This window comes from Chroicocephalus ridibundus, chromosome 5 (assembly GCF_963924245.1).
Source record: "Chroicocephalus ridibundus chromosome 5, bChrRid1.1, whole genome shotgun sequence".
NCBI classification, from domain to species: Eukaryota; Metazoa; Chordata; class Aves; order Charadriiformes; family Laridae; genus Chroicocephalus; species Chroicocephalus ridibundus.
This window is the reverse complement of record NC_086288.1, coordinates 46,540,482-46,555,009: the sequence shown is the minus strand read 5'-3', so window position 1 is coordinate 46,555,009 and position 14,528 is coordinate 46,540,482. Positions and strand designations below refer to the sequence as shown.

The 14,528-nt window shown below is 37.9% G+C and overlaps 1 protein-coding gene across 2 annotated transcripts in view; it reads right to left on the bottom strand.

Moving 5' to 3' along the window:
• CTNNA2 (catenin alpha 2) overlaps positions 1-14,528 on the bottom strand; it is a 519,842-nt gene that overhangs the window by 117,089 nt on the left and 388,225 nt on the right. For both annotated transcript variants that reach the window (XM_063335103.1, XM_063335102.1), the window contains one exon: positions 8,984-9,064. In XM_063335103.1, the coding sequence (XP_063191173.1) occupies positions 8,984-9,064 (81 nt within the window). The remainder of the gene's footprint in view (positions 1-8,983; positions 9,065-14,528) is intronic.

Here is a 14,528-nt window from a genome sequence, read left to right as displayed (position 1 = left end):
ACCTCAATGTCACAGTGATAAACATCTAGAAGAAACGCATTTTGAGGGAGGCAGACACGTGCATTCAAACAAGTTCAAGTCAATACCACGATTAAGTGCAATTTAAATAACAGTTCATTGCCTCTAACATTTTAGATCAGATTTTTAGACATTTTTCTACAACTGCTTTCCTAAAGTAAATACACCAGTTAGTCTACCAAATGGGAGCAGACAAAAAGTGGATGCAGAAATGAACTGCATGCCAGGGGCTTACAGTTCTTTCAGTCCTAGCTGGTGAAATTCGGAGTTTGCCTACTTATGTTGCTTTAAGGAGTGTCTATGAATTCAGTGGAAGCTAGAAGAGCAGAGGACTTTATCAAGTGGAGCATTACTCTCCCTGCTTTATAATTCAGTACTACTCAAGCCTTCTGTCTAGTAGTTTTGTACAAGCTGCTAGAGAAACCAAGTAAAGAAGTACTGATGTATATGCAACACGGCGCAACCATATTGAATGAATACAAGAAATAAACAAGTAGTGCTGGCAAGAAATAAATCTGTATTAGCATTTGATAGACTACTTTCAGAAAGCCACTTCCAGATTTCCATAATCAAGAGCACTAGAGTCCCTGCAGGTGAAAACATAACCTATTAAGCAACAAGGAAAAGGTGATGAGTTTCTAATGAGCAAGGGCAGATGCCTTATGTTCAAACACATTTAGACTGACTTATGACTGGCTCCCTTTAAAAAAAGCCAACATTTTTTTCAAGAAGCATTTTCATGCAACAGAATGAAGCAATATTACCGACGACACTGCGCTTTCCCTTGGGAACAACCAATACCTTATCTTTGGTAATATAGCACAACCTTAGCAAGACTCATGCAGATCATCTTTTTAAGTATGACCTTGCTTCAACCTTGCCTTTGCAAAATAAATCTTTAGTAAACATTCACACAACACTAAATTTTGAAGTTACAACCTTCTTAGATATTCTGTTACTACTTAACACTTGCATGAAGTTTTGCATCTTAAAAACACTGTATCAACTCTCTTACAAATTCTCAGTTGTGTGAGCTAGGTAAGGTCCATGACCCTCTCTCCCTGTGTTTTTAGCCCTCCTTAAATTATACAGATCTTGATTTAGAAAAAGCCACCTTCAGGATTTATAACCTTAACTGGTGCCCTCCTGCCTGCAAAAAAGGGGCACAGCAGAACCTTCTTTTACAGTAATGAGAGGCAGAGCTTGCTTCCCCAGCCCTCCAAGAAGCGCACCTATTGCTGTAGTGTTGACTGGCTCTATAGCTTGAAAGCAAAAGGATTAGTCATGTAAGCCCACCTTTAGGCTCCTACCTTTTGGGTGCCAATATTAGGAAGCAGCTTGTTCATGACTCCCTATATATGAAAAAAGATGAGCTTTTGCGAAATAGGTCCTTGAAACCCCAAACCACCCTCTGAAAATGAACTCTCTGTTGACTGTATAGGAGATTGAAGGAAAACCAGCTTCCTTATATTATCACCCAATTTCCATACTTGAAATCAGCTGGTGGGAATTCTCAGGGTTCTCTTTTTTTCTCTTCCCCCCACTCCCTCGATATGAGCTTTTATTTCTTTGGATGCATTGATCATCTTCTCAAGGAAGCTAGAAAGAATTGGTTATCTAATATCTATTAAGCTTGATTAGAATTGGGTTCACTGTTTTCTTCTGAAGATCTTAGTTTTGTTTTGCTTTCTGAGCATTCATACTTTCCTTGGGTTTATATCTTAACGTACAGATGCTGTGTACCTCTTCAAGCTGGTACAACACTGAATACCTAAGCTGAGGCAGCTTCACCTCCATAAGCAACTTTATTTTTGTGTGTTTCAGATTATTCTTCCAAAAACCAGACAATAAATCTTGCTTGTCTTTGTAAAGCATTTTAGAAGGGAGAGAGGATAAAAAAAATTTAAGTCAGTAAATCATGAGTCAGGACAGCAAGATTTAATTTCTAGGTGCCATTGGCCCTTTCTACAGCATTTGACAAGTCATCTGGTCTGTATATGAGACAGTAGCTTGGCTGCAAAATAATGATGATGACAAAATTTCCTCTTTTTGGGGGGTCCTGTGTTTTTTTCAAAGTATTTACATACTATAAAGATGCAAGCTATGCATATAGTTGAAGAGAGAGATTTAAGTCCACCGACCAAAAATATTATTGCCTATAATTTGCATTGTATGTGTTATCTGTGATAAAATATGTTCCAACAGAACACGTTTTTTCAGTTTTAGGTGTCCCTTTAGTCTAATTGCATGAACTAATATTCATGGTTTTTATTCTGAGAGTCTCTTTAGAGGCTATCTACGTCAATTTTTGGCACATTTTAAAGTGCTAACCAATTTTTTTACCGCAAATAGCATTCATAAACAGTAGCGATACAACTTAATCTAAGTGGAAGTGACTGATGTAAAAAGCAAATGGTGATACGCTGCCTCTCATGAGCTAGGAAAAAAAAATATGACAAAGAAACCTAAGAACATTATGAAGCCTGTTATCTAATTCAAACTGTCGTAACTCATGTTAAAGAAAGTACACTGAATTGCGAGTGCTTCCAGAGACATAAGAAGTAGGTAAAAACCAAATTTGCATGAATAAATTACCAGATGTGTGTTTTTCATCCACCTTTAACCTTTTAAAACTTTGACTTGTAGTTTAATATAGCTACTGAAACAGTACTATAAAGGACTAAAAGATGAGGAACATAATAATTGTAGCTGTGCAGCTGAAGGGAGGTATGCTGGAGAATATGGCTGGTAACAGACTAATGAATATCATGTCTGTAGTCCACCAAGCGTCTTACAAAGGTATTTGTGAGAGCATAGCTTAGCATGCGGGTAATGTTAATGACCAACCAAAAATACATAAAGGTCTTGTGAAAGGATGCGCTAACTACATGATACATAAAGAATTGATTAGATGTATAGAAAGGGAAAACATGACTTGGATTTTTTATATATTTTTTTTTAATTTATGTTGCTGCAAAGTATGAACAAGTCTCTGTGTGTGGCTGGTAGAAAGACACTATAGCACAGTCATTATTAATATTAGTTTATGCCTAAATGGCTAAACCTAATCCTGAGTATCCAAAAGTGTTTCACTATTCCTAGGGTGCTAGTAATGACTATTAGAAAAAAGCAGACACTGGGAAGAAGCAATCACTATCTTAACCTCCATCAATATTCATAAGAAAGACGCAGACAACTCATTCAAAGTAATACAGAAATCGTGGAAGAGCCTATCTTTCAGCTTTCAGTCTACAAAGTAGCTGAAATTAAATAACCAACTTTTTAAGGACAAACTACAGCCATGCTGTGAAACCCATTCTTGGAAAATCACATGGGAAAACAAGCTATATGTTGCTGTAGAAAACACATTGAAGGGTTTATTTATGGATAATAACATGCTATAGTTATACAATAGCAATATTGCTAGCAATGTAGAACAGTGGTGGGTCCTAAAATTGAATATACCTTTGAATATTTGGAGTGTTCTTGCGGATAACAGAGATAACCAGAACAGGACCATACTCTTGACCATAAAGGCTTCTGTTTCTAGACTGGTTTTCTGAGGAAATGAGGCTTATTACAGTAACTCTGTTCATTTTTCCAAATAACATTTTAATCTGTTGGCCAATTTTAAAACCATCTGACAGACAAAAAGGGTCTTCAGGATGCTAAATAGCTTAAGTTTGATGAAAAATTGTCTGGGTGGGAGAAGAGTGACCCGAATTAGAGTCCTGTGGAGGGAAATTTGTAATGTGAAGTCTGTAGCTGGCTGGTTAGCCTACCAACATAGGTACCAGCTGGCCAACCACTACACGGGTACCAGCCGGCCAGTTGGCAGAACAGGTGCCAAAACCAGCCTCACATCTCCCTGCATTTCACCAGCCAGCCTGGAGTTAACAAGCGAGCTACAGCAGAAGAGGTGACAGCAGAGAGAAGCATGGATGGGAGAAAATGAGAAAAAACATGAAAACCAGAGAACATTAGGGAGGACCTGAGATTATTGCTGCAGGAAGCCCTATACAGACAGTACAATGCTATGGAAAGCAAGACTTCATTGATTCAGCTGTTCGCAATTTTGTTTTCAGCCCTATGTCTACACAATATCTATTCCTCAGACGTTTGTAGGATGCTGTCTGGAAAAGACAGTCTGCGAAGAGGATATTTTTGGTAAAAAGAAATGCTAAATCAGAATGTTTTACCTCAGAGAGTTGTCTGAAAAATTCGTCAAGCCATGAGAACATGCACAGGTATTTCGAGTCCAGAAATGATGACAGCTTTCCGTATTCAAAATCACCATCCTAGCTACTAACTGTATGTAGCTAATAATAGGATCTTGATGTTATTTGGCTTTTTGTGGCACCTGACCAACAGGTTGAACTGGATTGCACCCAAAAATACAACCTAAGGTCACTAAACAATAATCAGATGGCAAAAAATACCTTTTGATACTGCACACATAGACCTAGATACCTAACTGTAACATTAATTTCTATTAGACATCCACTCCACTAAAATAAAAGCCCAGGATATCAGTCTAAACTTTTAAAGTATTTCTCAAGATGCAAGTGGTAATGTAGTTATTCCTGGACTTTCCACCTCACATTTCCTATGAATACATTTTAAAATAAAGTGTTCTTGCCTGAAACCGCAAGGAGAACCAGAAATCCTCCTTTAAGAAAAATATAGTATTTTTTAATTTTTTCTATATTCTACTTTGGAATGAAACCCGGAAATTTCCAAATTATTAAAACACCTTAAAACAATGGAAAACATTATTGACAACATTATTAATATATTTGCAATGCAAAGCTAAAATAAAGTACTAACTTTCAAAATGAAAATTTGGAATTAGTGAAAATAATCCAAATTGACTTTTCAACATCATCAGGCTTTTTTTTAATTTAATTTTATTTTCAAAATTCAATTTCTGGATAATTTCTGATGTTTTTCCAGTTTTAAAGAAAGTGAAAATTTTCTGTTGAGTATTTGTTTCATAAAGTATTTCTAACTAGCTTCAGTAATGACATAAACCTAAGTCTGCGGGACCTGGATGGATTTTCTTTAACAGCTATACGAGAGCATCATTTCCAGTATAAAGTGAGAATTGCTGGTAAAAAATCTTCCTATTTCTTTACGATTCCTTCCACTTGGGAGGCATACAAACTATTAGTCTGGCTTGAATGGACAAAAATGAAGAATTATTTGATTTCAATCTACTGTATGGAATACCACAGACTGGCTGCTCTGTTAAAATTAATAGCAGCACAGATATCTGCTCTTTAAGAGAAAACTAATGGGTTTGGTTATTATACCTTGCAGGGAAACCAACTGGCTAATACACACTGAACAAGCTCAACTGATGAACTGGAACAGGACATGAGGCAAAGAGACGGTGGCAGCAGGGCAGGAGGCAGCGGCACTAACAGGTGGGACACCAGTGGTGGTGACAGCAGAACAGCTGGTGCCCTGCTCATACAACTCCAAATGATCTATAGACCGTGTTGGTCCTCACTAGGCATCCAGTTTGTGTGTTAGCCAAACTCTTTGGTGTGTCCTTCCTGCTTATCTTTGTTTCAATGTCACCGCAGAGTTGCAATGCTTGAAATACTGGGTGTGTGTGCTGCTTTATGATTAGCTGTACTGCTGAAACTATAGGGTTAGTATTTATATTTTTTCCTATGGAGGTAAAACAAACAAACAAAATAACTGGCTTCAACTGCTGCTGTTCTACTGTTCTAGCTTGCTGTTCCACACAGTGAAAGATGCTTTTCTTTAGCTTTTAGGTTTTGCTTTTTCTTTTTTTTTTTTTTTTTTTTACAACAGACTTGTGTATTGGGGAGGGAAAAGACCTCAAATCCTGCCAATTGGCACAACTTGTTAGCAGACACAGATCTCTGTGCTTTTTCCAAATTGTTCAAAATAAAGTAAGAAATGGCAGCAGTAAGCTATGGACTGGTGAGACTTGTCTGCTTCCAAGAACTTGTTCAGTCTGACTTAGGCTGATGTTCTTACTGGCAGTTTATATTAAGACGTATAATTAGATCTCCATAATAGTTTCCAATGCCCAGGAGAGTTTAAATGATGAGTATAAAAGATGTAATTCCATCAGAACAGGAAATATTGATGTGACTGTAAATTGTGAGAAGGAATTTTAGCACTGTGTATTCCAATGACAATCATTTCACATGTCTGTGTGTTCTGTAGATAATCAAATAAAATCTCAGAAATAAAGAGCTAAGTAACCTGGGGAGAGAAAGAAAAATCAGTCTTAGATGGTTGACGACTGAAGCCTTGCAAAGGAGCCTGACTGCCAAATGAAATATATATACCTTCTTCATTACCAAAACATATTTTGTAGATTGTCCAGTTTTATGGCGATAACATTAAGCTTCATAAATCTGACTAGCAAGGGTGCTTTAAAAGGGATTCATTAAAAATAAAAGGCATTATGGTATTCAAAGTTGGTTGTCTCTCCCATGATTTAGCCCAGAATAGAATGACTGAAATAGTATAACACTGCGATCTCAACTGTGGTTCATTTCTTAATCTTAAAGATGCTCTCCCCAGCCGTTAAACTAAGCCTTCAGTGACATCCACATATTTTGAAATTTGGCAGGGGATGTATAGGCAGGTCTGGGTAGGTACATGCATATGTACTGTTGATTATACATGCGGTGAAGTAAAACATTGATTATAGTTCTAAACCATAATGATTTATAGTCAGAATACACTTTGCTGAAAGCAGAGACTCCATCTTCCTCTATGCTTGTGCAAAACCTAGCACAATTATGATCTAATCTTGATTAGTTTATTAGCAACTGCCAAAATTTAATAAACATTATACCTACGTGATTAACTTTCATAAAAATCAGAAACTGTATTAAAAGCTTCATCTCCAAGCAGGAAAATATTTATATATGTGCTTCACTTTACCCACATACAGGGTTCCAACCTTTCCGAGATTGAACGCAACACCCATGGGGCTGAAAATATATGAAAAGCAGTTTATTAAGAAAGGTGCCATTTTGATGTCACGTTTCTGAGTAAATTTGGCTTTAGAGATGAGTAATTCAGGCAACTGCTGAGAGGCTCACACAGAACAGCAACTCATGTGTTAGTCTGCTACTTCCTTCAAGTAATAAGAACAGAGGTGGGAGGCAACACATGGTACAAGCTCCACTGCAGAACCTAGGATCCCACAAATTTGGAGGTCAGAACAGCGGAGATCTTTCTTCTGTCATTAGCTGAGCAACAGATGTGATGCTAGGCTTTATAGAGGAGAGTCAATGATTCATATTGTCTCTAAGTTCATTGCAATATTTTTATTATTTTGAGAAATAAGCTCTGAGAATACGATCCTCCAACACATTTGCTGAGAGTTAAGGAAGAGATTAAAATGAGCCGAATTTTAGCAGTGCAGAGCACTGATTTCAAAATGCCTATAGGGGCCGCTCTTTCTGAAACTATCATGTTGCAAATGCGTATCTGAAGATATGTCAAGTCCTTACTTGGTGTTGCATGTATGTGGATTTTGGATCAACCTTTGATTGGCCAGGTAGTCTTTTATTATTATTATTTTTACAGAAAAAGCAGAATTGGGATCACCTCAAAAGGAGAAAAAAGAAATAAAAAGAGGCAATCCCTCCTGCTTTATCTTCAAAAATTTACAGAGAAACCCATAGAGGGTTTCTCCCTTTTGTTTGCCAGTCTCCCTTCTATTCTTTTCCATCTCAAGCTTTTTGAACAAATCTTTCAGTCAAACACAATGATAAATGTAATATAAGAAAGTCAACCTCTATGGTTTAAACTATGCTTTATGTAAGAAAAAATGAGGTATTGTTTTTGCAGAGGAACAATTTGGCCAGTCTGCAAGTGGCCAGGGAACGATTAACAACACAAAGGCTTAGCAGGAGACATGCAAGAATGCTCATCCCTTAGACAAAGGAGAAACCAGTCTATGCCAGATCGGTGGTTTAACCGGAGGAGGAACATTTAACTAAGACCGGCAACCTTGACCAATACTACCAAAAAAGGGAAGAAATAAACAGGTGAAGTAAGAGGTTTAGGTGGGGTGATGGGGAGAAGTAAACAGAGGCGGAACAAACAGAAGTAGTTTTAGGCGAATCAGATAGACTGCAACCCCTGAAGTACCTAGCCAATGAGGAAACAGGGGAGGGAAACTTTGGCCACGAATAGGAAATAAACTATTTTGGGAACTCAGGTGTGCCTGCTTGCTGGGTCACCTGTTCTTGCAAGAATGGTTAAATAAAATGTGCTTCGCATCGATCACTGCCTGAGCCGTTATTGGATAAGGAGCGTTTCTCACATTTACAGCTATGCACAGAATCATAGAAAGGTGTGGGTGAAAATTACCTTTAACAGTCATCTAGTCCAACCCCCCTGCAAAGAGCAGGGACATCTTCAACTAGATCAGGTTGCTCAGATCCCTGTCCAACCTGACCTTGAATGTTTCCAGGGATGAGGCATCTACCACCTCTCTGGGCAAGCTGTTATTTATTAACCTTCTCCGTATCTTCATAGGATCTTTATTTAATGCGCTACCTTGAAAGTTTTCCTTGAAAATATTCTACTCATACAAACTTTTTCATTTTCTGCTCATCATTCCTGGTATTTCAATGAGAGTATTCAAATAAATACAACTAAGCACATATGTCGGTGTTTTTATGACTGGGGTTGCTGGGCTGCAAAGGCAGTGAAGATCTGGCCAATCTGCCTACCCTCCCACATATTAAGACCATTGGGGGTTATACTTGGAATATGGTTTAGTCTCCCTTTTTTTTGGCTCAGGAAATACTAGTCCTTTGCTTAATGTCAAGTGTAATGTAGTGCCATATCTAAGTAAGGATACAAATACTTTATACCTCTACAAGTGGCAAAACCAGTCAAATTGAAAAGCAATGACTTCCTTGGAAAATCAAGCAGCATTATAAAAAAACTAGATTACCTGTCTTCGAAGGTCTCGTGTTTTCTTGGTCATCTTGTCAATAGCAATGTTGAGTGGGTCCCCCTTCTCCTTCCTTCCGGTCTGTTAAAAATGAGATTTTGGAGTTAGAGAAAAACACTCCAGAAAATATACACTTTTAAAAAAATAGTACAGATTTATCAAAGGAAATCTATGCATCTTTTTGTTTGCTTCCATCAAGTTGTTATTTCAAATGGAGTGTTTTAAACATGTTTACATGTGGGGGGCATAGCAGATTATTTTAAAACAATCCTAAAATGATAAAAAGAAAGATTAAGGTGACTCACTGGAGAGTTCAGAACTTTTCCAACAACAAATTATGTGCATATATTATAGCCCATGCTCCAAAAATCTGGCAAGACCTTTCACTATAAAACGAATATTAAGAGTTTCTAATCTCCATCCTGCCAGGCACTGGGAATGTTAAACATGATAATAAGCAGCAACACAGCTTGAGGACAGACGGAAAATGGTCCCTACGCCTGTAACAGGAATCATATTGGCAGACATTAGGTGCAGCATAAAGAAGACTTCCACTTAAAACATTTTCCTGCAGGAAGCCTCAAAGCAAAAATTCTCATGAAGATTAAAAAGGGGGAAAAAGCTTTTTGTAGGTCATAATGAATGGAAAAAAAATATATTTTTTAGGTTCGATGGCACAAAAAGCATTAAGTGACTTTGTCAGCTGTATTACCTTTCTCTTAAGAGAAAACTGCTTCTGTAAAGATTTGTCACATCTCTTACCACATTGAACTCTGTTTGATAGCTTTTCCTCAAGAATCAAAATGATCTTCCATTCTTTCCATCAGTACTCTTTCCTTCCCAATGCTGTTTTCAAATACTCCTATTTAGAATTGTTCCTTGCATATGATTAAGAGTGATTTTCTATTTCCAGCTGAGCCTAATAGCATACTTTTCTGGGAACTATTGAGAAGTCACTTTTGGGGTGGGATGGGGATTAAACAGACCCTTTCAATAATGATCTCCGAAATGTACAGCACCGTTATCAGCTCTATATGGCCACATTGGCAAGTGGCCTGGGTTCCAGTCTTCTGTTTCAAGCATTCATTCGAGGGAACGCCTGCTTTCTATTATTGTCTGTAATTCAAATTATGATATGAGGCCAATGCATTTATCATCATTTAGAGATCTGTAAAACCCATCCCCTTTTTTTATTTAGAAATTCAAACACAAAAATATCAAGTGACACCAGAATTTAATATAAAACATAAATTTACTCTTAGGTTTTTAAAAAGAATTCATTACAAATTCTGGAGTTACTCATACGAATTGACACCAGAAAAGAGAGAAAAAGTGTTTGCTATGACACAAGAGGAGGCATCTGTGTAACCCGCTGATATTTTTATTTCACTTTTCTTGTGTTCATCCTTTGACTGAGTTCTTCTGGTCTCCAGCTAAAGAACTACAGGTCTTTAGCCTATGTAATTACAGCACATGCTTTTAGTTTTAGATGCCCTGAATTCAGTCCCTGGTATTTGGTCCAAGACAGCAGCTGTCATAGGTGCACATAAGCTATAGCTTTTCCAGCTGAAATTCCACAATGTAAACGAGGCAGACCTGGGCAGATAAGTTTGGTATAGGAAGCCTTTCCTAACTGTTGAAATAGTACAACAGGGACTGCCAGATGAGCTAGTCTCAGCCAGGTTCCTAGTCTCTTAGACTACAAAGCTATATTCTAAGAAAATTTTCAATTACTCCAGCTGTGTGCAGTGTACTAGTTGAACCAAGTATCCTTGGTGACATTATCGTTCTGGGACACTTTATTTTCCCAGTCAAATAATTCAATTTCTGTAATATTGTTTAAATTCTTCTCTTCCTTCTCATTGTTTAAGCTTTAATGCATTGGCTTAGGAAGATAGATAACCACACAAAATGTTTTAAGGCCTTTTTTGCTGGGGCAAAGATAACCTTTTTTTTTCCTGCCATAAAATCAGGGAAGAATTTGCTGAACTGTGCATATTGTAGTGACTATTAACACGATGTAAATAATCAAAAAGCAAACGTCATTTTATAGCTCTCAATCAAAATAACTAGCTAACGCTTAACAATTCTCCTTCATTGATCTCATGCAGGGCAGATGTATTTTGTGTTCACCATGACATGCAAGGTCAAGCACTTAATGCTTGGCACCTATTTAGGGAGTCAGGAAATCGTCCTGAATAGGAACTTGGGACTTCTTTCAGGGTAGTCAGCTACAGGATATAATGACACTCAATAAATTAGGCATCTGATAAACTGTACTGTTTAGGAGCAGATGCTCCTCATATTCCCTAAATGGTCATTGGAAAAAAGTAGAAATTTTGAGATTCACTTAAAAGGTCGTAATTTAGGTTCCCAAACTGGTTGTTTTGTAATACTTGTAGGAGGAAACTATAACTGAGAGTAGGCCCATGGTAGCCTACAGCTTACACCTCTCTTAAGGCTCTCTTCAAATTTATCCTGCGACTTTTTTAGTCTAGTTTTAAATTACATAAAAAGTGGCCCTTAGGGTACATCCTATTGTGAAACACAAGACAAATGGGAAGCCTTCTGTGACCCTTAGGCCACACAACCCGAACTGTCAATATCCATCTGGTCAGCCCCTTCTCCCTCCAAAACAGAGAAAAGCCTCATAAATATTGCTTACTGAAAAAGTCCCTGCTCTGTGCAATTGCCCGAATCATGACCATACGCTGTCTGATATGCTAAATGGCACAAACCAGTCTCTGCTGGCAAACAGGATACCAAACCAAGCGGAGAGAGATCCAGTTGAGCTCTCTCAATGGTAATATTTTATTAACATATATGAATATGGATTAAGTCATAGAGACACTTCTCATGATCTGCACAATTTTTACTTATCAGGGAATTTTGAGCATCCTTCACCTTTTATAAAATGGCTACTGCCTTTTAATCTGGATGCAAACCCCCTTCTTCACTGTATGATTTCAAAGAAGGAGAAATTTGTTTAGTAAATCACATTATTGAAAAATAAATAGCATGGCATGTGATGTTACATAGCTACAGGCAGGTCTGTCAAATACCATCTGCTCTGTGCTGAAAATATAAGTTTATTAAAGTTTATTTATTTAAATCCTTAAATACTCTTATACTAATGCTGCTCTATGATAAATTTTTGGCCTTCATTCCTAGAAAGGATAGAAAGGAATTTAGTAGTTTCCTGTGTTTCTGAAAAAAACATAAAGCTTGGTGTTGAGCCTCATAGCATTTCTCTGTTAATCTTTTTCTGCAAAGGGAAGAAAGATACTTTGGAGATGGGATAAAAAGGAAGTAAAAATTGCTGCTGGCATTGGCTTAACGGGAGAAGGAGGAGAAATGCACAGAATTCCTTGAATGCCAAAATACTGGTATCCAGAGTTCCTGTGAACAGAATTACATCTATTCATGGTGTAATAAGGAAAACTCTGCTACAGGAGAATATAGTAATTAGCTCTCTGATTTCTAGTGACCATTAAGGGCATTTGCCTACTAGTTTTACCCAGGATTTTTTCAAATGATTCTCTCAATATGTGTTACTCCCACCCTAATTTCCTAAGAGCTTTTCCCTGACTGATTTATTCTCACTTGATCAGCATGAGCCAATTTCCCTGGGCTCCTGACCAGGGGCTGTGCAGTCTACGGAGTCTCCCAGGTTAGGAATGGGTCTTCCATTGTATTTCTACCCCAAGCCTGCAGTCTCCCTCTCAGATCACACAACATAAGATCCAGCTCCCTGAATGTATTTTTCAAGCACTTATAAGACTGATTTTCCACTGGCATGATAAGTTAAGTAGTTTTTCAACACATCCATGTCCAGTTAGTGGAAGAAATCTCAGTATGGTCTTTTTACTCTAGAAAATGTCTGCAGTCGCAACCACTGACAACAATATTACTTGGACAATAAAACAAATACAGAATACAATCATCACCTTCCTTACATTAAGCAAAGTTTAAAACTGCATAATACTCAGGTAAGCACTTAGTTAGATGGGGAACTTCAACTTCATATAGTTAGGAATGGAAATAATAACAAAAAGCACCTAAGGATGGTAAGAAATTTCAGCATCTGCTAGAATGATATCTGCTAAGATATAGGTCTGTTTTTCCTCTTGAAAAAAGACCTTTTTTTCCCCCTCCTTTTTGTCTTTTCATGAGCTGTTCACAGTTTATACTGTTGAAGTAAAATAAAAATCTCCCAAAATATCTTTCACAACTATTAAGGACATTTATATCACACAAATTGCTCATTACAGGATTTTTTCAATCAGCATGAAGTACTTAGAATCATAGAATCTTCATGGTTGGAAAGGACCTATGAGACCATCGAGTCCAACCATACACACACACACACAAAAACACCAAAAAACAAACAAACAAACAAAATCCTACAACCTACAATCTCTGCCACTAGAGCATGCCCTGAAGTGCCGCATCTAGACGTTTCTTAAATACCTCTAGCGATGGTGACTCAGCCACCTCCCTGGTGACCTCCTGTCATTATTCACCTGGGAGAAGAGGCCAACACCCACCTCTCTACAACCTGCTTTCAGGTAGTTGTAGAGGGCAATGAGGTCTCCCCTCAGCCTCCTCTTCTCCAAAGAGGAGTATCCTATCCTTCTCCAAAGAAGTATCCTACTTAATAGGATACTCTTTTCTAACCCTAGAGAATCTCACAGAATCAAGACACGAATGGTCAGGCCAATCAGCCTAAAGACATACCTCATTTTGGATGAGATACTCCAGAAGTAGTGGAGTATCTTGGAATAATGGATGCTCCAGAAGAAGATGCTTGGAAGAAGATGCTCCAGACTGGAACTGTGTTGTTAGTTTTGAATAATTCCAATTACCACCAATATGGAAATCGTAGAGTATGAGGGCTAAGATAGAATCATAGAATCATGGAACGGTTCAGGTTGGAAGGGACTTTAAAGATCATCTAGTTCCAACCCCGCTGCCATGGGCCCAGGCACCTCCCACTAGATCAGGTTGCTCAGAGCCCCGTCCAGCCTGGCCTTAAAAACTTCTAGGGATGGGGCATCCACATCTCTGGGTAACGAATGCCCTTGTATTGAAAAGTTAGGATTACTTGCAGTTCTGTGAGATGCAAACCCACTATTTTGAGCATATTATTTTTAAAAAAAAATTATAATCACTGACAGATGAACATGGCTGACAATAGTAACCTATTAAAGACGAGGATGGAATGCCAAGAAATACACAAAAGGTGCAGCAACTGCAGACCTACAACATAATGTCCCAGACAAAGAACCAATGCATATGACAATTAAATGAGAGATGTTAGAGAGAGCTATTGTCCTTTTCCTTTAAATTGCATAATTTAGAAGCTCAGTGTTTCAATTTACTACTACTACTAATAGCCTAAAAGTGTGTAAGAAATTTTGGGACCGCTGTTTTCACACATCCCCCTGTCTTCTCTGCTGCTTTAGTGATAAGCCAGAACACCAGGGAGAGCTCAGTCTCCTAACATTTTACGTGTTGCATGTCCAAGGCATCCTCACTGCCATTA